Source organism: Lepisosteus oculatus, chromosome 8 (assembly GCF_040954835.1).
Source record: "Lepisosteus oculatus isolate fLepOcu1 chromosome 8, fLepOcu1.hap2, whole genome shotgun sequence".
NCBI lineage: Eukaryota > Metazoa > Chordata > Actinopteri > Semionotiformes > Lepisosteidae > Lepisosteus > Lepisosteus oculatus.
The window spans coordinates 48,121,600-48,143,836 of NC_090703.1; the positions used below are offsets into that span (position 1 = coordinate 48,121,600).

At 51.1% G+C, this 22,237-nt stretch overlaps 2 protein-coding genes across 4 annotated transcripts; both read left to right on the top strand.

Annotated features, from left to right (window-relative positions):
- LOC102694221 (sodium/hydrogen exchanger 2-like) lies at positions 1–12,500 on the top strand. The gene is made up of 12 exons (XM_015351795.2): positions 1–1,676; positions 2,484–2,947; positions 3,993–4,243; positions 5,012–5,229; positions 5,811–6,007; positions 6,833–6,922; positions 7,245–7,315; positions 7,929–8,081; positions 8,681–8,777; positions 10,346–10,456; positions 11,267–11,333; positions 11,661–12,500. The coding sequence occupies exons 1-12, from the start codon at positions 1,463–1,465 to the stop codon at positions 11,870–11,872; spliced, it is 2,145 nt and encodes a 714-aa protein (XP_015207281.2). The 5' UTR covers positions 1–1,462; the 3' UTR covers positions 11,873–12,500.
- A 2,684-nt stretch (positions 12,501–15,184) lies between these two features.
- LOC102694418 (transmembrane protein 182-like) lies at positions 15,185–21,520 on the top strand. Of its 3 annotated transcripts, XM_069193659.1 has the most exons (6): positions 15,186–15,422; positions 16,088–16,204; positions 17,846–17,990; positions 18,341–18,439; positions 19,108–19,245; positions 21,198–21,520. In XM_069193659.1, the coding sequence occupies exons 1-6, from the start codon at positions 15,264–15,266 to the stop codon at positions 21,419–21,421; spliced, it is 882 nt and encodes a 293-aa protein (XP_069049760.1). In that variant the 5' UTR covers positions 15,186–15,263; the 3' UTR covers positions 21,422–21,520. The 3 variants fall into 3 exon arrangements, with proteins under 3 accessions (XP_069049763.1, XP_069049760.1, XP_069049762.1); XM_069193662.1 differs by lacking the exon at positions 19,108–19,245 and having other exon boundaries at positions 15,185–15,422; XM_069193661.1 differs by lacking the exon at positions 16,088–16,204.
- Positions 21,521–22,237: the final 717 nt, after the last annotated feature.

Below are 22,237 nucleotides of genomic sequence, written 5' to 3' on the forward strand. Positions count from 1 at the left end.
ACTGCATTCTGTGTAGATCTTGTCTACAGTATGGTTATAACTGGATGATTATCTTCAAAACTCTGGATGAACTATGAGCTATCAGCATGAATCCAACCTCAGAACAGTAAATCTGTTACAGCCTGACTCATAGATCTGGGAGATAGTTATACGATATATCTCTTACCTTCTGAGACCTGTGCTGTCCTTAGTTTGGGGTGTTACCTACAGCCCAGTGACACAGATGGTCATCCTGAGTCTCTGCGGAACAACCAGGCATGTATCACCTGCTCCTTCTTTCTGACCCTAGCTCTGGCTGCACAGAGGTCACTGAGGTCAAAGGTCAAGGTCAGCTGAAGTCAGAGACACAGTGAAAGAGAGACACAGTACAACTAACATGATTGCATGTTTTTGTGCTACAAAAACCTGTGGTATATGGGATAGTTTTCAAATGCTGATTTCACACAAATTGTAATTCGGAGGTTGGGTCAAAACCCAGTCATGAGGGAGAAGAGGTGTGATTTTGAATCTAGAGCTTTACTGGGGTAACTTGCCTGGCTGAGGAGAAAGACACTGTAATAATTGCAGCTGTTAGCACCTCCCTCTCTGTCCTGCCAGATGAGTCTGGGAGCTGCAGCAAGGGCGGAGATGGGGCAGAGTAAGGGATCCGAAACCGAAAGGAGCAGCGAGTCAGCAGGAAGCGGGATATTTATTTATCGGCAGGAGGAAGTGGGCGAGATAATGTTCTTCCATCCTCCGGGACGTGTGCTGAAAAATCTTTCACATCACGCTAAAAGGTTCTGGTAACTCTGTGGTTCCTCCTCTCCCAAGCTGAAACGTTGTTCGATGAGAGATGTGTTAAAGTTAAAGTTTAAGTTTTAAGTTTTAAGTTTCAAGTTTATTGTCATTAAACTCATAGACATGGTATATGGTATAACGAAATGCTATTTAGCTAGCTCTTGGACATAAGTAGTACAAAGAGAAAAAATAAACAACAACAATACAATTGTGTAGCAAAAGAAAGACAGAGACAACAGGCAGTGTGCAAAAAACAACAACAGACGATGTGCAAAAAAACAACAACAGGCAATGTGCAAAACAACAAAAAAGTAACAGGTTAGGATTGGATGTGGCTTTTGAAGTTGCCTGTCTGAAGATAAGCAAAGCACAAAGATATCACAAGCTCAAGTGAGCTAATGGACAAACAAATACAGCACTGAGATCTGGTTTTCCATCGTGAAAAGTGATGGCATGATGAACTGGCAGGCTCTGTAAAAGCCCATTACTGAACGGCTCTGTCGATACAGTCAGCACAGGGGCACATTAGAGTCTGAGTGCATCAATTAGTCAGCTGCTGCACTGGACAGCAGCGTCCCTGGGGGGCTCGGTGGGGAGGTGGGCATGCCCTGTCAGCAGTGCTCCACCTGCCACTCTCCCCAGCTCCTGCGCTGTGCCCGGGCCAGTCTCTGTCAGCACAGCGGCGATGCTCCCTCTCCTGTGCTGCCTGCTCCAGGCTGCCCTGGCTGTCTCCTCGGAACAGCGCCCGCCTGTGCCCTACAGCAACACCAGCGGCCCCCCGCTGACCACCACACACCGGGAGCCCCGGAGGCCGTGGGTCTTCAGCGTGGACTACCATCATGTGCAGGCTCCCTTTGAGATAGGGCTCTGGATCATGCTGGCGTCCCTGGCGAAACTTGGTAAGCAAGGCGTTCTTGATTTTTAAAAGGGGGGCTGTTTTGCGGACTTTTTGCATCTCCACAAAAATAGTGTTCTGAGGCAACACTGCACTGCACGTAGATCTAACACAATTGTTTTTGTATTGATTTCTATGTTGATGCAGTCGTATTGCATGACATTTTCATAGGGTTGTCCAATATTCTCCCATAAATTAGGCAGCAGCAGTTTGGAATGGCTAGGGCTACAGACTCTGGAGCACAGAGCTGAAGGCTCATTTCCAGAGCGGGATTCTGTTGTGCCCTTGAGCAAGGTTCTACATTGCTAAAGTAAATGCCCTGCTGTATAAATGGGTTTGCAGGTCATCACTGGAAATGGGAAATTGTTCTCAGAAATTGACAGACCTGGTAAAATAAAGGAATAAAAATGTTTAACCATTGCTACTTGACTTGGCTTGTTAAATAAAAGTATACATTTTTTTCTTGATCTGCTATACGGACTTTTCAATCAAAGGTTCACATTGTCTGTACCCTGTATAGCCATACATACCCTGTATGTATTAACACTGATATTTGAAGTTAATCAGTATCACAGCCTTAAAATATTCCTCTTGCTTAATCCAAGACTTTCCCATGGGCTGAGTGTTTTCTCACTGGCTAGGCTGTGTGCCGCACCTCCTGTGCATCTCCCTCATTGGCCACGCTGTGTGCCCCGCCTCCTGACCATCTCCCTCATTGGCCACGCTGTGTGTCCCGCCTCCTGACCATCTCCCTCATTGGCTAGGCTGTGTGCCCCGCCTCCTGACCATCTCCCCACCTCTACCCTGGCAGGGTTCCACTGGTCAGGCCGAGTGCCAGCGGTGGTGCCCGAGAGCTGCCTGCTCATCATGGTGGGGCTGCTGGTGGGCGGGGTCATCTACAGTGTGAGGCACGAGGCCCCGCCCCTCCTGAGCGCGGAAGCCTTCTTCCTGTACCTCCTGCCACCCATTGTGCTGGACGCCGGCTACTTCCTGCCCATCCGCCTGTTTTTTGAGAACCTGGGCACCATCCTGTGGTATGCAGTGCTGGGCACACTGTGGAACGCGCTGGGAATCGGGCTGTCTCTGTACGGCGTGTGCCAGGCGGGTCCCTGGGGTCTGGGTGACCTGTCCGTGCTGCAGAGCCTGCTGTTTGGGAGCCTGATCGCGGCGGTGGACCCTGTGGCGGTGCTGTCCGTCTTCGAGGAGATCCACGTCAACGAGCAGCTGCACATCCTGGTGTTCGGGGAGTCGCTGCTTAACGATGCCGTCACCGTGGTGCGTGAGGGCGGTGGGCCCCGCATCCCTAAAACGGCTCCATTCCGCAGACCAGGATGGGGCCCAGATCTTTCCCATGGTCCAGCTGTGTTTCGTCGGGCTTGTACCTCCAAGTCTCTCAGTCCTCTCCCAGTAAAAGGAGTGCAAATTGGGCTCAAGAGCAATAGACTTGGCCAAATCTCCCCTTTCAGTGTACAAGTTAATTTCTGTGAATAACCATAATCAATCAAATGGTTGCTTGACTTTACAAGTTAACTTGAAGGCTAACTTGTAAAGTTACTTTAATTTGACAATTTTTAAAATAACAATAATCAATCAGTTGATAGATAGATTCGTTTTTTCATTGCGTACAGAATTCTGAAATTAATTAGCACCTTGCATTTAAATAGCACTTTTCATCCCTAAGGATCCCAAAGCACTTTAAATATAGAAAGGGACCAACTTCATCCAGCACATTACTGGTGTTTGATTTTGTAAAGACGGGGGGCTTGTTTCCTTTATTTTTACAAGACAGTGATGCAGAACTCTTTGTGAGAGGCAGGGAGGCAGAAGAGAGGGAGCAAAGGACAAGGATGGGATGGGGGTATTTCTGAGCGCTGGTTACGGTCAGGGAATAGGGGCGAGGTGTTGGACGTCACTCCTAATGCAGAAAACTGAAGAATAGCTTTTGACAGCGAACACTTTTATTCATTCCTTAAGTAACACAGCATATAGGAAACAACACAAAAAAACCTGTTTCCGAAAACATGTTTCTATCATTCCCCTGAGTGATGTACCGACACAGGCTGGATAAAGAGACAAACAGCGACACGCTGCCACTGAGCACAAACACAGCAGTGAGGGAAAAGAACCTACTCACAGTTCAATGGGTGGGGGTGTAGGATGAGGCATTTGGGAACAGCGGAGATTTCTAAGTTGAGGAATTCAGGGGGAGATGCTGGCCTTGCTCACTCGTTGTTCCGACTTGTTTCCTGCTGATTCAATGGCAGCCCCAGGTCGGTGCTGTCAGAGGAGCAGTGCTGCCTGTCCCCTGTGTGCCCTGCAGGTCCTGTACAAGCTGTTCGAGTCGTTCCTGCGGCTGCCGAGCGTGTCGGGGGCGGACGTGGCAGCGGGGGTGTGCCAGCTCCTGCTGGTGGGGCTGGGCGGGCTCTGCGTGGGGCTGGCCTTCGGGCTGATGGCCGCCCTCACCACGCGCTGCACCGCCCGGGTCCAGGTCATCGCGCCGCTCTTCGTCTTCCTCTACAGCTACCTGTCCTACCTCACCTCCGAGATGTTCCGCCTCTCCGGGATCGTGGCGTGAGTGCCGAGGGAACTTCACACGCCGGCTCTCGGTGCCACCGGCAACCCATGTGACTCGACCCAAGAGTCCGCTGCCAGCAGCTGAAACAGCTCAAACCCAGCCAGTCTTGCAATGCAACTGCATTCTTCGAGCAATTGAAGCAAACAATTGTTTTGAAATGTATTTAGCATGTTTTAAACAACTGATTGCAAACTGCCAGGAGCGGTACAGTGACGACCCGGGTATTAATAATGAAGAGCTAGTTTATTTTTATATTGCTCATTTGCTGAGCCGCATTTATGTAATCGTACTCAGGCAATGCATCGTATCCAGTTCTTCATCAGAGGGAATGCAGCCCCCCAGCCTGCCTGTGTCTTTGTGAGCCGTATGACAAAAGCCTTTTCCACCAGCTACTGTGCGTCTATCACACTCTTTCAGGAAAGGAAACGCAAACTCTTGCTGTTAAAACGTGAAAGAAGAGCTTCTAAAAAGGCAGTATGGTGCTAGCAAGAGTCAAGCCCCATAGGGCCCAATATCACCTGATCCAGTCGGGGCTTCTGTGACAGTGATTAGCGTAGTACAACCACACACCTGTGATAATGCTGCCTAGGTTGGACAGTTGTGGATTGATCCTGCCTGCACCTGACTCTCCTGTAGGGCCTGTGAGAGACATGGCAAATGGCTCTGTTACAAGGTCCTCATCAACCATGTGAGGAGCAGGTTGTTGGTGTTATGGTTCTGACTGTGATCGGTGGCTAAGTCATGCTCACCCATGTTTGTCGCAGGATCGTGACCTGTGCTGTGACCATGAAGCAGTACGTCGAAGCCAATGTGTCCCAGAAGTCCCACACCACAATCAAGTACTTCCTGAAGATGTGGAGCAGCGTGAGCGAGACCCTGATCTTCATCTTCCTCGGCGTGTCCACCATCCAGGACGCACACATGTGGAGCTGGGCCTTCGTCTCCTTCACTCTCTTCTTCTGCCTCTTCTGGAGGGCTCTGGGCACGTGCCTTACTGCACACAGGCACCCACACGCATGTAGCCCCTTGCACACAGACATGCATGGAAGAGAGTGGCTTGGCGACAGCCAGGCATGGACTTCACCAAGGTGTATTTCTGGGTCACAGCTGAGTTACATTACACCAGCTGGAATGGCTCCAGCTACCTGGAATGGGATTGAGTCCATTATAAAAGCCATAGGTCCTGAGCACTGAGTTCCACAGTAGTGCGATGAAGATACTTGTATGTGTGACTATTAGCATAAAGTTAATTTGGCTCATATTGTATTTCCCACCAAGATGTACTATGCTATCTTATTTACACTATGCTATATGTGTGCCCACTTGGGTCTCCAGTTCTCCTTGGGAGCTACAGGGTTTTATGACTTTCATTCCAACTAGGTCTCAATTGCTTAATTGACCCAATTATCAGATTATTTATGTAGACCAGGTGTGGAAACTACAGCTCTGCAATTGGGTTTGATGTAGGAATAGTGCAGATATCCGTCATTCACAGGTGCAAAGCAGCAGGTCCAGTAATGGCCTGGTCAGTGTTAGTCTAATCATCTCCTTCATGTGGTTCAGGGGTGCTCTTTCTGACCGCCTTGGTGAACCGGCTGCGCAGGAACCCTGTCACCTTCAAGGACCAGTTCATCATTGCTTACGGCGGCCTGCGGGGGGCGATCTGTTTCTCCCTGGTCTTCCTGATTGATGACTTCCCCAAGAAGAGGCTCTTCATCACCACCACCATCGTGGTCATCCTCTTCACTGTGTTTGTACAGGTATTTTGCATCACCCTCTTTCTCGCTGGGCTACCAGCCAGTCGTCATATGACCACTCTATCATAATATGTGAATCGGAGGAAGAATAACAACCCCACTCTTAAATAGATAAACTCATCTGCACAAGACTGCCTTCGTTGAGACTGGTTCTGACCCAGCGTGTCGTGGAAAATTTAACCCGGAGCTGCGGTTCAGCACAGCGACCCTACTGGCGCATGTGCCAGAGGTCAGTGCAGGGAAGCGAGCCCCCTGAAACTCAGTGTGGGTCTCTGCTGCAGCAGAAGACCTGCTCTTTTGGTGCAGTACAGGTTGGTACCATGTCCACTCTGAGCACCTGAGCGACAGTGACCGAATCCCAGCATGGGCAGGGCGGAGCTACACGTTACACACACATTTACACATGTGACACACACACAGGGCATTTACACTGCGGTCATTGTTCTAGGTGCGAGTACCAAACCACAGGAAGTGAGATTCCTGCTTGGGCAGTGCTGCTGTGAAATTAAACCTCTTCTTTCGCTCTCAGTTCCATTTCGACTCCTCTTAGGGGAATATGTGGGACCCAGGTCAGTGCACTGTGAGATAATGCACTTTTCAAATGAAATTGAATCGTTTCTGAAATACACAGTTATCACTGCTCTTACAGCACAGTCTGCGATCAGTGAGCGTCCACAGAGGACACTGGAGGAAATGGAATGTTTTAACATCTACAGTGCTCAGAAGTAGCTCCTGAAAATTAACTGATAATATTAAATTCCTAACAGAAACACATGGATAAGGGGACGTTGAGTGTCATTGAGTAAAGGAAGTGCTCTTCTGTCGCAGGGCATGACGATCAAACCACTGGTGGAGCTGCTGGAGGTGAAGAGAAGGAAGAAGGCGCCCCCTACTGTGAGCGAGGAGATCCACATCCGGGTACCTGAGAGAGAGCCCGCAGTGGTCAAGGCAGACGTCTTTCTCGACAGCTGAAACGATGCCCACCAGCATCGGGGCATTCAGAAAGTACACGAGGAGACATAGTCTGCACATTTGTAAATCGCTCACACCCGAGCGCTGGCGTGTAAAAAGGAAAAGATGTGTACGATAACTGATGAGGACACAGAGCACCCTTAAGGCACTGTGCAAATAATTCGAATTAACTTACTGTGATTTAATACGAAATCAGCCAATGTCACCAGCAGGAAGCAGCAGCCACAGTGCTGATGAGCTGACACTTCCTATGCTGTTGTGCCCACAGCTCCTGGACCACCTGCTGGTGGGGATAGAGGACATCACTGCCCAGTGGGGACAGAACTACTGGAAGGACAGGTGAGGGAGCATCTTCAGACACCAGGAGGCCCCTGGAGCTGCTGTGCTCAGACCCACGGCTGCTCTTACCTGCTCATGACATCTGGAACCACTCCAAGCAGCTTCTGTCAAGTCCTGCAGCTCGGTGCGGTAGTGCGGCACCACTGGTCTGGTGGCCATGGGCTTCTGATTGCAGGAGAATTCGGAACTGCCCCTCTGTGCTCCAGTCCTATCAGCATGGTGAATGAGTAGCAGCCTCCTCTGCTGGGGGGTTTAGAGACCGGGGAAGACGGGGGGGGAGGGGGGGGTCACCAGCATGTTGTGCCACAAGAGGTGTGTGAAGGGTTTAAAAAGCGATCAACATGGTCAGTTTCACAGAACTGTTTTTTTCCCTCATGCTTATAAATTTGCCATGCTTTTGAACACATTGCACCTTCTTATACTATACTTCCTTATGCTTTACCATGCTTTTACTGTGCTGTTGCCACAAAACACAACAATGTTCTTTGAAAAGTGTTTGTGGCACTGGGTCTCATTGTGCTGTGGCTTTGCTTGCACAGAACGATAGCCGTGGGAGTGACAGGGAGAATTTGGTTTTAACTTGCCTTTACGTGTTTCCCGGTGTCCTCATTAGATTTGAGCAATTCAACAAGAAGTACCTGAGGAGGTATCTGATCCGGGCGGACAAGCAGGCCCAGTCCAGCATCGTGCAGGTGTACCAGAGGCTGGAGAAGAGAGACATCCTGGGGCCAGACGCCGAGGGGCTCGGGGAGAGCACAGAGCCCCCGTGAGCATGGCCGCAGAGAGCACCCCGCGCCACGCCCACTTCCCCTGCCATGTGCAAGACACACTGACACAAACTTTCACCGTCATGGAAAGTGCATTATGCATCCAGGCCCTGAAACACTGGAACTCGAGCTTCAGATCTTTAGACTTGTACTTACTATTTTCACATTTACTTTCAGCAAAAATGAAGCAGCAAAATCTTGAAAATCGCTTTTTTCTTTCTTATTTGAACCAGAAAACTAGAAAGGCATCTGCCTCACTGGCTTATCTGAGAGCTGGGTGCCATGTATTGACTGCAGCTCAGTCCCCGCCTGCTTCCCAAAGGAGGCCGTCATCGGGCTCCATTACTTCCATTGATTGTTAGCAACGACAGATACCGACCTACAAACAGCCTTAGGTTAAAATGCCCAAATGCCTTATGCCCAAATGCCCTCCTCTGGTCAGTCTCCCTGACTCCCTGACCTTGTAGGCACTGTGGATTTGACACCTGTTTCTCTGTGGCTCTGGGTTGTGACGCTCAGGGCCATACTCCACAATCCCGCTGTACTGCTCTCAGTTCCTGCCCTCATCGCCCCTCTCTTGCTCCTCCCGTCCTGGCAGAAGAGAAGCCGCGCCCCCCAGCCAGCACCTGCGGCCGGAGGAGGTGGAGAGCTTCCGGAAGCTCCTGTCCCGGAACCTGCACAGCATCAGCAGAAAGGTGAGGAAGACGGGGAGCACTGCGCCCCCCTGTCAGGGAGGGGGAGCACATGCTTAGCTTTTCCGACGACCCCGAAGAGTCTACATGAGCCTGCGTCTCTACGTGGGCGTCTGAAGGTAAGCAACAGCAGGCACCAGAGCTCATAGCGTAAAGCAGGCTGTGAACATGTGCCCAGCCAGGACACTGGTTCATCGCAGGTCTATCCCCTGCTGGTCGCCACCTCCACTCACAGGATCTTGTGACTGACTCTGGCCCCATCTGACGTCTCTGAACTCCTCCGTGTTTACACTCCCCCCCCTCCGCTGCGGCTGGTCCTTTGTCCACTATACCCAGGACTAAATCTCGGACCGTAGGAGACAGTGCCTTTTCCGTTGCTGCTCCTTTGCTGCGGAACGCCCTTCCTCCTACTCTTCGAGAGACAAATTCCTTTTAGTTTTTATTGTACCTGTCTGGTCTTTTTCTTTATCACTATGTATAGTGTCCTTGGATTTGGGAAGGTGCTTTATAAATCAAAGTTTTTATTATTATTATGAGCTGGGCGGAGTGGAGCTACTGGAGTAAAGTACTTATCTCCAGGTAGTAAAGCAGTGCCTTCAGCAGGGACTCGAACCCACAACCAGACAGTCACAAATCCAGAGATTTACCTCCCTCATGCATTCTATACACATAAGTATATTTATATTACACACAGATATACCTAACTGAGAATGTTCCTTGTAAGTATTTCTGTTGTGTGGCTTATCACATGGAAACTTGAATGTTTGCACCACTGCCAGAGTTTGTGCTGGCCAGCAGCCATATCACCCTGCAACTCACAACTGGCAGCCCACTGAAGCTCAGCAGGTGTGAGCCTGGTCAGTACCTGGATGGGAGACCTCCTGGGGAAAACTAAGGTTGCTGCTGGAAGAGGTGATAGTGGGGCCAGCAGGGGGCGCTCACCCTGCGGCTCATGTGGGTCCTAATGCCCCGGTGTAGTGACGGGGACACTATACTGTAAACAGGTGCTGTCCTTCGGATGAGACGTAATACCAAGGTCCTGACTCTCTGTGGTCATTAAAAATCCCAGGGTGTTTCTCGAAAAGAGTAGGGGTGTAACCCCGGCGTCCTGGCCAAATTTCCCCATCGGCCTTTATCAATCATGGCCTCCTAATAATCCCCATCTCTGAACTGGCTTCATCACTCTGCTCTCCTCCCCACTGAGAGCTGGTGTGTGGTGAGCGTTCTGGCGCACTATGGCAGCCGTCGCATCATCCAGGTGGGGCTGCACACTGGTGGTGGTGGAGGGGAGTCCCCATTACCTGTAAAGCGCTTTGAGTGGAGTGTCCAGAAAAAGCGCTATATAAGTGTAAGCAATTATTATTATATATACGTTAAAAACATTTAAGTATAGAATGAGCAGTAAAAAAAGGAAGAGGAAGCTACTGAAAAAACGAGATTAAGTATAATGTTTTCCATGCAATGGCAAAGCTGCAGGGAAACAAGACGAGAGATGTCGCTCCCCGTCCCCTGTGTCCCTGCTCCCCCCCAGTCACAGCCCTGAGTCACCTGAGGCTCTCGCTGTGTTGCAGCAGACGCAGACCTACAGCCGGCACACCCTTCACCCCGACGTCACCACGGACCGGGACCTGCCTGGCCGGCCCGCCCTGAGGAGGCACTGCAGCCTGGGGACGGACAGGCAGGTAACGCGCTGGGCGCCTGGGGAGACACACGGGCCGCGCGGCCTCGTTTCCTTCACTGGCAGAGCTGCCACACAGGCAAGCTTTCTGGTGTTGTACATGCAGCGCTGTGCTTGTGTTCGAGGTCAGGTAAGGAGAATGGTGCCATCTATAGCCTGGACATTGTATAGCCAGCAGCTACATCACCCTGCAGCTCACAGCTGGCAGCCCACTGGAGCTCAGCAGGTGTGCGCCAGGCCAGTGCCTGGATGGGAGACTCCTGGGAAAGTTAAGGTTGCTGCTGGAAGAGATGTTAGTGGGGCCAGCAGGGGGAGCTCACCCCGAGGTCTGTGTGGGTCCTAATGCCCCAGTATGGTGATGGAGATACTACACTGTAAAAAAGGTGCCATCCTTCGGATGAGAGGTAAAATCGAGGTCCTGACCCTCTGCGGTCATTAAAAACCCCAGGATGTTTCTTGAGTAGAGTGGTGCTGTTACCCCGGTGTCCTGGCCAAATTTTCCATTGATCTTTATCAATCATGGCCTCCTAATAATCCCCATCTCTGAACTGGCTGCATCACTCTGTTCTCCTCCCCACTGAGAGCTGGTGTGTGGGGAGCAGACTGGCACATCATCCAGGTGGGGCTGCACACTGGTGGTGGTGGAGGGGGATCCCCGTGACCTGTAAAGAGCACAGAGTGAAGTGGTCCAGAAAAGCATTATAGAAGTGTTAAGTATTATTATTATTAGGTGCATCTTGTAAATGCTTGTACACTTTAAGGTGCTTTTGGGACGTGTCTAGCGAGTGTGTTCTGTACCTGTTTCTGTGCACAGGGGGGCAGTGAAGGCCACGCTGGCAGACAGCCGCAGACAGCCAGAGGTCTGACCCGGTCTCTGACAGGTACGTCACTGTCACTGTTACCTGACTTGCCTCTGTCCCCGCGAGCTCAGCTGCGCTGCAACACTGCGCTTCACTTTAGATCCTCACAGCTCTGCCATGTGTTTTAAAGAGGTGAATCCAGATACGAAAGGCTGGCCTCTTAAATCAGTCCCTTCCTGTGTGATCCTCTGAATTGTGCCTGCAATGCATGCTGACTGACGGGGATAATTGTGATTTTTAGTCATGAAATCCCTGGCAGGAGTATTTTCCAACTCTATGACTCTGATGCCCCTGCGGTACACAGACTGAACCCACACCCTGTCTCTCCCTCCCTCTCTCTCGGACCAGAGGGCTCCAGCGAAGGGCCTGCTGTGGGACCCAGGTCCCTCCTTAACCCCTCAGAGTGGGGCGCAAGTGGGCCCCAGGGGCACTGCGGGGACACATCTGAGGGGAAGGCTAGGGGGACCCCAAACCTGCCAGGAACCGGCACTCAGGTCCGCCCCCCTCCAAAAATTCTCAGCTTCTGTCTGGAAAACGAGCAGAGGGGTGGTAGCTGCTGATCGCTTCTCGCGAAGAGCCGGAGAGGGAAACGAGTTCCTGCAAGGAGACCCCCAGAAGATTTAAAAAGCACCCGAAGAGACCACCGTGTCACTGGGGCACAAAGCCAGAAGCTACGGGACAGGAGGGCCATGTGACTGGTGAGCCCCCTGGTGCAGATCTTACTCGGGAGCCAGGCAGTGAGTCACCTCTTACTGTAGAGAGCTCCTTTCAGCAGGACCAGCTCCCAGGCACGGCACGATACCCAGCGCTCCCAGTTCCAGTGCAAAAGTACACGGAGCCAGCAAACCACCCCTGGTCTCTAGTGCTGATGGCTCCTATGTGCTTTGCAGAGGCACACTGAATTGCAATTTGGAACCTGAAGGAAAAATGAGAGATAATCTACAGATCTACCTATTATTTTGATGTGTTTAAATTGTACTGTAAATGTAATGCCAATATTCAAAGTGAAGTGAAGTTCTGAGGGGAGTCACCAACGTCCTCAGTAGCAATTGCAATTTAAGGATTTGCAAATGCTAAGGCAACACTTCCCTCTTGTGTTCATTTGTTGTCATAGCAAGTACAATATATTGTATCCATGGAATGTTATTGACAGACCCTCATGAGAATATAAAGAATGGTTAAAAATGACAGGAAGCCGTTTTGTATCTAGTAGCTGAATTCAACATCCCTGTGTGTGAAGAAGTGTCTCTTTGTTCTCAGACCGCTGGGGTATTAGGGTGTTTTTGGCACATATTGGGGCATTTTTAGCATATTGGGGTGTTTTTCAGTGAATCCAGATTTGAAAGGCTGGCCTTCCTGCGTCCGCCAGATGGTTTTCCACAATGGGAAGACATGGGAAGAGGAAGGGCATTTCTACCTCGAAGATGAGTTAAGAGATCCTGTGTGATTCTCTGAACTGTGCCTGCACCGCATGCTTACTGACAGGGATCATTTTGACTGTTAGTCATGAAATCCCTGGCTGCTGCCACACCCAAGATGACCTAACAAGGGGACCTTGAACTGGAACCAAAATGGTAGGAACCTGTGCTGTAAATGCAGTCATTCTCTGCACCGTATTTTCCCAACTGCAGCACTGAAGGGTGGATTAGTCACATTTGTAGGGTTCTGAATGTGAAACAATTTGGGAGAAAGATACTCTGGCTTTCTGAGACCCTCTGTACAGCAAAGTGCAGAATTACCCAGTAACGTTCCAGACAGCTGGCAGTCTGGTATATGGGGGGAGGGGGGTGATTATATAATTTGTGTTCCTGTAAGATTGAAGTTTCGATGGAGTGAAAAGTTGAGAGCAAGGTTCCAAGTGAGTGACATACTTTGACAGCACTGGAGTCACGTCAGACTATTTTGTCTACTTTGTGATCGGAATGAAAGTGAAACCTGAATGCATGCAATGAAACACAATACCTACCAGTTGTCTCCTCTGTGCTGGGTGTTTGTGCTCTCTGTAATAATAATTCCTTACACTTATATTCTGGACACTCCACTCAAAGTGCTTTACAGGTCATGGGGGCTCCCCTCCACCACCACCACCAGTGTGCAGCCCCACCTGGATGATGCGACACCAGTACACTCCCCACACACCAGCTCTCAGTGGAGAGGAGATCAGTGATGGAGCCAGTTCAGAGATGGGGATTATTAGGAGGCCCTGATTGTTAAAAGCCAATGGGGAATTTGGCCAGGACTCCAGGGTAATACCCCTACTCTTTTCTAAATTTTTAATGACCACAGAGAGTCAGGACCTCGGTTTTATGTCTTAGCCGAAGGATGGCACCAGTTTACAGTATAGTGTCCCCGTCACTATACTGGGGTATTTGGACCCACATGGACCATAGGGTGAGCACCCCCTGCTGGCCCCACTAACACCTCTTCCAGCAGCAGCCTTAGTTTTCCCCAGGAGTCTCCCATCCAGGTACTGGCCAGGCTCACAGCTGCTGTGCATCAGTGGGGTGCCGGTTGTGAGTTGCAGGATGATATGGCTGCTCTGTAAGATAGGCTTCTATCATACAGAAGCTCTCAGCTCAGTGTCTCTCCGAGGAGAGGTGTCAGGGGGGAGGGTCGCTGTGCTCCTAGCCTAAACCCGAAAAGCAGGAAAGACACGCAAAGATGCAAGAGAAGAAAAATGATTAAAAAAAAAGAGGAATCAGGTTTTCTCGTGCCGCTGTGTAAGACAGGGGTGGGGACAGCTACAAAGAACATTTTCACAAACGTAAGGAACAGGGTAATTGTAATAACGCATTAGGTGGGAACACAATCAAATTCTCACAGTGTTTGTACAGAAGGAAGCATGCTGCTTCAATTATGTTCAACAAAGCAAGATCAAAGGCTGGTTGTGAACGGTCATTAATATTCTTTTAATCCTACATATCTGTCACGCAGATAGAAATATGTCTGCCATTTCCCAAGGTGCCCCACCCTTTTGAGTCCACTGCTAGCTAGATCCTCAGCAATTCAAGACACTTCTGGGAAAAACTACAGCTGTACTTCTGTGGGACGATATCGTGACTAAGTGGACTGGGCCTGGACTTGTTCCCTGTGCTGTTTCCTCCGGCTGTTTTTCTCTTAATCCTGCCCTGGCATGCTGCCCTTCTCTTTATCCTCATGACGGCTTCCCAATGAGTGCTGCATGTTAAAATAAATGGACACGCTGTGGCAAAATACCAACCATAATATGGAGAAGACACCAACAAGCCACTGGCATCAATGGGATGGTTCTTGGGCCTCATGAAGAGCCCTGTGCCAACAATCACCAAGAGTATTTTTACTGTAGGTGTAGGAAAATGAGTTGCACATTTCTGAGGAGATGGTAGTTTTCAAAGGCAAGGCGCTGTGTGGTGGCAGGGGCTTCTGACAAAACACAGGAGAAAAGATTTCTCTGTGTCGGCCAAGTGCCAAGCACTCCGCACACCCTTGTGCAACCAGGAGCCCCAGCCCCACACCCTCTATCTAACTATGCAGAGAAGGTTAACTATGTAGTTGGCATGCACTGCCTAATTTCTTTTCCACCCCCACCACCACATCACACAGAGGGGCTAAAAAGTTCACAGTAATGAGGAAAATTGCAAAACGGATACGTCTTTGAAGCCACACTGGCCACATTCTGTCTGCCATGCACGACATGCACAGACGCTGGTGCACACAAGGTGCACGCTGCTTGGGTTTTCACCCTCAGAGTGATCTGTGCTCATTGTGCACACGCTTTCTTTCCACTCCCCTGTGAAACTCACACCAGCCCCCCCCTGCCCCCGGGCCGGCTGGCCCCTGTTAATTCAGCCTCCCAAAATAGAGCCCCCGCCCCCCCACCCACGCCTGTCCCGTCCCCCTCCCTGCCCCTGCCGCCCCGCTCCTCTCTGCCTCACTCGGTCCCACAGCGTCTGCGCTCGCTCCAGCTCCGCCATGCGAGTGGGGATCTGCGCGCTGGTGGCGGGCGTCGTGGGGGCACTCGGGGTCCTGTGCTTTCTCACAGCCTTCGGGACCGACTACTGGCTCCTGGCCAGCGACGACTGCAGGGGGACAGCCGGCCCCAGGGCTCCGGGCCCCAGCAGCGCCACAGAGGTAAGGGGAGAGGGGGGGCGGTGTTCCTCTTCTTCGGCAGCCTCGGGCGGTAAGGAGAAGGAAATCGCCCCCCAGCCTCCAGCCCGGTTCGGAGCTCGGCCTTTCGACCTGTTAGCTATTAGGATTTCATTGCTATATTTGTTAAGGCGCAAACAGATCTGCTTCAGGGGTCTGCCTCAGGATTGGGTGGCTGTTGTGAGAAGCCCAGACAGTCTGTGACTTCCCCGGCCTGCTGTAGCACATCACTGGTGTGGGATTGGCACCTGGGCTTTTCCTGAGCGGCGTTCGTCACAACAGGACGGGTAACAACCAGCAGAGAGACGATTTCTTGAGAAAGGGGCCCCACGCAGCTGATTGCTACAGTAGGTGGTTGCCGGGGGGACCCAAATCAGCGTTGCACAATGCTCGGCAGCCCGCTGCTATTAACTGTGCTCCACACCAGGGCCGGCCTTTTAGAAAACTTTCTACCAGGATTTACTTATGTCAGTAGCCTCTGTGAGCAAACCTAAGTAAATCGCACAAAAAAATAGCACTCTTGCAATATCCTGAGTTATAACAGTCTTGTAGCTGCCGGTCAGTGATTTGTGGCATCAGGATGATCGGATTACTAAATACTGAAAATAAAACAAATGGGCTGCTGTTCAGTAATTGATCATTACTTTCAGCCTTTCAGCCAGAAGACTGTCTTACAGAGAACACAGACACCCACTCCAAACACAAACAATGAGGTGACCCAGACCCAGCACAAACACCTGGCCTCTTGGAATTCCAGCACAACCCAGGTACCCGATGGGCGGACAGACTGGGGAACAAGTGGATGGAGGGATTATTTTAAGCGAGGAAGTAGCTAGATTTGCTGCCACACCCTTCCCACACACACATTCCCATACCTGCCGCAAAGTTTTAAAACGAGCGAATATGTCATTCAGCAGACCGTGCCACTGCCTGAACTGAAAGTACTGTACAATTGTTATTGCAATACCTCCATATTCCACGCTTGCAACAAAGATAGAGGATAAAATTCATCCTATCAACCGCCTCCCTCTCTATGGCTCCACTGGAGCTGAACGCAGTGCAAAGGGACAGTATGGTTAAAAGAAGCTCTCATGTGGTCAGTCAGTGGTCACCTCTATGATGGAGAAGAGTCTTGACCAGAGAGAACTGCATATGACAGCAGATCAGCAGATTAACCCAGATGTTGATGTCAAAGCATGGATTTCAAGACGGATCAAAATGCAGATGTCTCCGTTTTAGGTTTGCATGAACGCGTTCTCCTTTATAGGAGTGACGGCACTTTCTATTGACGGGAATTTTCAGTTGTCTGTATTGCTGGTCCTCTTTTAAGGACGCCCCTGGACGACAGGCCCCCGCGCGCAGCAGGGGTGCCCCTGGGCCAGGCAAATGAAGGAGTAAATCAAAGTCTACTGCACTTGTCTGCAGTGGGTCCCCGCTGAAGCATGAGACTAACTGAGCCTTAGGGGAAAAGAGCTCTGACAGGATACAAGACCAGCTCAACAGGCGTTCTGGCTCTGCCTGCGAAAAGTTTTTTAATCAAGACAGATGCTCCCTGCCAAATCTCATCTGGCTAGACACCATGAAAACATCAGAAAGCCCGGGCGCTCCCAGGAGCAGCACAGTGAGAGGCAATCTGTACAGCAGGGCTGGTGTATACACCCTCTCTCTCTGTACTTCTCCATAATTTTCATTACACTAATTCCCTCCTCCGTGTGGTGTTGAGGGAAGCTGTCACTGTGACCCAGATTCATCAGAGTCTCCCAGCTGGCAGCCACTTCCTCTTTGAGGAAGAAGACAGTGCCGGACTGGAACTAGTGAGCAGCGAGGATCATTATCACAGTGGCATGCTCAGTGATGATTCACATTTCCCATCAACAAGCAGGAGTGAGCCAGAGCCTGTCAGAGCCGTATATAGCTATGATGACCAGGGCTCTGCTTATCATTGGCTTGGGGTCATGCTGCACTGCAAAGGACGGTCCAGATTATCACCAGCCACTGTGCACAAAGAGAACTGTGCTCAACTTTACAATCGCAAATAAAAGCTACCGCTGCCCGTCACTTACACACTTCTCTACAGTGGCCAGTAGGCTGCGCTGCTCCCCTGGCTGAGACAGAGCGATGGTACAGTGTGATGAAGCAGAGAGCTGAGGGAGCAGCCAGAATGGAACAGCACAGACACAGCGCTTGTTTCTGCAGGTTTGTGGGTGACATATACAGGACAAACAGAAGGCAGTCAGGATGTTACAGTGCAGGGGATGGAGGCCACAGGGGACTCAGTGCAGCCCCCTGCCTCACAGAGCCACACCCAAGATTACTGGGGGTCCTGTGTTAATGCTCACCAGTTCTGTGTTAATGCTCACCAGTTCTGTGTTAATGCTCACCAGTCTCTGCGCCCCCTTCTCTCCCAGGCCGAAAACCGGACAGTAACAGAGAAGGTCATAACGACGGGAACAGACACTGTCTCTGCTCTCATCTTCCACCACGAGGGCTTCTTCTGGCGCTGCTGGTTCAGAGAGGACAGCTCCTGGCACACCTTCTGGGCCTTCCTCTTCAGTGAGTCTCAGCGCTGCACGCGCTCACACCAGGGGAGACAGACAGCCAGACAGAGAGGGACATAGAGGCGGCCTCGATGCCCTGAATGCACAGACTGTTTTGTAATGTGAATGTTAAAATTATCCTTGAAATAACACTAAGGTACAGACATTTTGCTGCTTCTGCTACTGCAAATCACGACCAGATGCCCTGTGCCCATCAGCGCTCTTTACGATAGCTGGTGTTTCACCTGAAAGATGCCAATCACATCCTTACGGATAGAAAGACTAACATCGAACAGTTCATGGTGAACCAGTTGTTTAATAATCTACTGTAGCCAACCGCTGACACAGGCCTCTCTGTAATTGCAGCTAATCAGCCTCCACACAAGTTCTGCGTTCATGGGTACCTCTTTCCGCTGCCCATTGCGATCGGGCCAGTTCCACACCCCTCCTACGATGCCACAGCAGGTGAGCCCTCTCTCAGTCAACCAGCCTCAGAATGGGAATGATTGGGTTGGGTTCTCCTCTCTCGGCAAGTCAGGAATGAGTCTAGGGGGATGTAAAGGATTGCTGTAGCTCTGTCCTCCTCTGTTAGGACTTTTTCATTCCCCCCCGCCCAGCTTTGTGCAGGAACCTCACAGTTTCTGCCACCAAGGAGCAGACTGTGGCAGCTGTGTCCCAGACAGCTAAATCACAGGTAAGCAATGAATGAAGAAGCCCACAGGAAAGAAAAGATTGGAAACAGAGTCCCAGACAGCAACTGCAGCAGACAGCAGCACGCGGCTCGGTTTGGCCTCTGATGCTCTTGTGTCGCTCTGATCGTCTGATCCTCTGGTTGACCAGTTGCACAGACGCCCTAAGACAGCTTTCCCCTCCAGGATTCTTCGGAGTTTAAGACACATTCAAGACAAGCTCCTTGCATTTAACACTCAAGGTGTTTTTGACGGCCAGGGCCGACCTGATCTGAGGTCTTGGTGCTGTGACGTGACCGAGCGGCACTCCGAACACGCAAATGTATACACCCTCCCTTCCTGTTGCAGTGACGCCCCCCCATAGCCATGCTGCAGCTCTGTGACGCTCCATTACTAAGCCTGACGGCGCTGTGCTCTGTGTTTTCTGGCCGCGCGCCTCCGTAGTGTTCCGGGGCTTCTGGACCGTGTTCATCGTCCTGGCGGTGGTCTGCTGCCTGGCAGGGGGGTTCCTCCTGGTGTGCGCCGTGCCCTTCGTGAGCGCCAAGCTCTACAGGCTGGGGGGGGGCTTCCTGATCACAGCCGGTAAGTGCCTGACCTCCTGCCAGTTCCCCTTCGGTTCTCATCGTATTGATGCTGACTAGAGCCTGGGACGACCGTGCACCAACAAATGCTCGAAAGCAGAGGAATAAAAGCAGCTCCAGGTGGCCCTCCAGGTCTGGGACTGCTTGTGGCTGCTGGACTCTCCCTTCGAGTCCTTCCAGATCCTTTCCTGTTCCCCGAGCCTGACGAGAGAAAAAAGAGCAAGGCAGATTGAGAGCGTGTATTCATGTGTGTGCAGCTCGGGGTACAGGGCGCAACCTGCTCACGGAAATTGAGAGTAACAGGGTCAAGGTGCTCAAGCCAGGCACAATATCTATCAATAAGGGGCAGCTGGCGTGACAGGGGCTACAGCCAGGCCTGGGGACAGCTGCTTCATGCAGGCCTGGAGACAGCCACAGCTCAGGCCTGCTCTGAGCGCCCCTCTGGCTGTGTCTCTGCCAGGGCTGTGAGGAACTGCCTGCCTGGGGCCGAGCTATAAAAAGCAGATCTGTGAATGAGCCTCCCGTTCATTCCCAGCGCCGGCAACTGCGCGGCAGTCTATAAATACGAGTGCACACCCAAACACACTCACATGCACCATGCACGAACTGTGTGTGTGTATTTACAACGTGTGTGTGTTTATGCAATGGAGAATATAGCCCCAAATATATTTAACTGTCAGCCCACCCTGTGAATAGTTTTCACTCAGCTCACAACACGCCTGCGCCAAGCAGAGACCACAGGCCTAGAAAGAAGCAGCTCAGCCCAGACCTCGAGGCTGGGAGAGCCAGGTGCCTTTCTGCTGGAGTGGAATCTGCCCAGCCCGGCTCTCCCGCCCAGTCTGTGGGGAGCACCGCTAACAGCTGCCCAGGGCGAGAGCCCCAGCGGACAGTGAGACCTGACACGGCTGTCTGCCCTCGGTGTGTCCAGAGCCCCTGCCACAACTGACCCATTGTGGGAAGACACCGCTTACAGGGATCAGATCTAATTAGTCGTGTTCAACTGAAATTCACTAAATTGGAAGTAAAACCGGAATGTTTACATGCTGCAATTCAATGATCAAAATACTTCTGAAACGTATAACATCCCTTTTTACCCTCTGCTACTGGAAAGAAGCTTTCTAAAGGCACCTTAAAACTGAGTGACAGAGCTACAGTGCCAGCGGGGAAGAGGGGACATGAAATGGGAGTTTCTCGCTGTGCCACTGAAGAGGCCGCGGCTTTTGCATAAGTTCTTGCAGGGCAGTCCAATGCCGGACAAGAGTTTCATCATCTCTGATAACCAAAGTTTGGATTTTTTGTTTTTGTTTCTCATTGCTGCTCCTGTGCTAAACGTTTGAACAGGTCGCGTGCAGCGTTGTTGTTTTAACAAGGACCTCAGGGGGCCAAGCGGGCTCTTGGCTTGTTGATTGCTGCACATTTTTCCACAGAACGAAAATCTGGCCCTTCTCCCCAGTGTGAAGCAGGCTGTGATTTAAAGAGACCGGTAGCACAGGGGGACTGTGTGCCGCGGGTGGACATAAGACTGCCCACAAGAGGGGGCCATTTGGCCCTTCTGACCCATCTGGTAATCAATACATAATTGATCCAAGGATCTCACCCAGCTGTCCCTTGACAGAAGCAAACCACACGTCTGGGTTGCTCGTTCCATACTCCTACAACCCTTAGAATAAAGAAGTGACTCCTGATCTCACTTTTAAATGCTCTTCCCTGTAGTTTCCACTTGTTGTGTCCTATGGTTCAGGTTTCTCTGTCTGCTGGGGTTTGGATGCCCTTGAGGACTCTCAGTTCCTTCCGCCTGTCAGCGTAGGACTTTCCCTGAAGTCCCAGTATGCATCGGGCCGCTCCTCTCTGGCCTGACTGCAGAGCAGTGATGTCTTTTGTGTTTCGGGGCTGAGGGAAACATGCAGAGGTGCCCCCGCCCCTGCCCATGCCAGCTGCGTGTCTGTCCCGCAGGTAGCCTGTTCCTGGTGCTGCTCTCTCTCTTCGCCCTGTGGAAGGAGCTGGTGGCGGACGTGCCACGCTACATCCTGCTGGAGCGCAGCGAGGGCTGCCCCGCCGCCAGGGTCAACGCCCACTACGGCTGGTCCTTCCTGTTTGCTGCCGCAGGGATCCCATTGGTCCTCCTCGCTGGGCTGCTCTTCTTTTTCATTGGATGGCATATCCAGAGGAACCAATGATTAACCAATCAGGGAACAGGGGACAGGGCAAAACCGCCCATCTACTTCCTCTTGTTTGACTTGTTTACTTACTTTAAGATGTGGGTGTTGCTTTCCAAATAGTTGTTTATTTTATTTTCTTCAACACGCTGGATTTAGACAGTGACATTTACCAAGGAGAGGGTAAGTGATAAAAAGGGCTTCCCATGCAAATGATCCTTTGCTTTTAACTCCCTTTAATCTGGTTAATCATGTGTCTTTAGCCTCGATAGTTACGCAAAGAATTTATCCATGGGACGGGGGACCCTTAAAAGTCTGCAAACAGTAGAACAGTCAATTCCTTACATTTCTATGCGGCTGATCATCCCCCAGAAATAGCCCAAAGCCCAGCAGACAGGGTGGACGAGTGAGAAATGATGTCACCACTTGAAATAAGGTCAGGCAGGATCATGCAAGCACTGTGTGAAATTTAGTCAAAACACTGGGATTACACCCCCACTCTACACCCCGTGCCACAGGATCTTCAATGACCCAGTGGTCAGAATCTCTGACCTTGATGTCTCCTCTGAGAGTCCGCACCTCCTACAACAGTGTTGGCGGTCACCACAGTCAGGCAGTGGCTGACAAATTCTAGCTCTGGAGGAAGAGCGCCACTTACTGGTCCATCAACCGAACTTTAGGCAGCAAGCTGGTTTTCTTGGGGATCTCTTACTCGTGCCATCACCAGGACCAGTCTTGCTGAGCCACTAAGATCTGAAAAGATCAGGTTACAAGGTGGCAATGCTACAGTCTCAAAGGTTACCCACCATCTGCTAGCACAGTGCTTATATTCTATGA

What these genes read in the sequence shown, in the direction of transcription:
- LOC102694221 (XM_015351795.2), top strand. Translation starts at nt 1,463, where the DNA reads ATGCTCCCTCTCCTGTGCTGCCTGCTCCAGGCTGCCCTGGCTGTCTCC. An exon ending in GGCGTCCCTGGCGAAACTTG is followed by an intron (nt 1,677 to 2,483) that starts GTAAGCAAGGCG and finishes CTACCCTGGCAG; the next exon opens with GGTTCCACTGGTCAGGCCGA. An exon ending in GCCTGGGGACGGACAGGCAG is followed by an intron (nt 10,457 to 11,266) that starts GTAACGCGCTGG and finishes TTCTGTGCACAG; the next exon opens with GGGGGCAGTGAAGGCCACGC.
- LOC102694418 (XM_069193659.1), top strand. Translation starts at nt 15,264, where the DNA reads ATGCGAGTGGGGATCTGCGCGCTGGTGGCGGGCGTCGTGGGGGCACTC. An exon ending in CTCCTACGATGCCACAGCAG is followed by an intron (nt 18,440 to 19,107) that starts GTGAGCCCTCTC and finishes GCGCCTCCGTAG; the next exon opens with TGTTCCGGGGCTTCTGGACC. An exon ending in GGGCTTCCTGATCACAGCCG is followed by an intron (nt 19,246 to 21,197) that starts GTAAGTGCCTGA and finishes TCTGTCCCGCAG; the next exon opens with GTAGCCTGTTCCTGGTGCTG.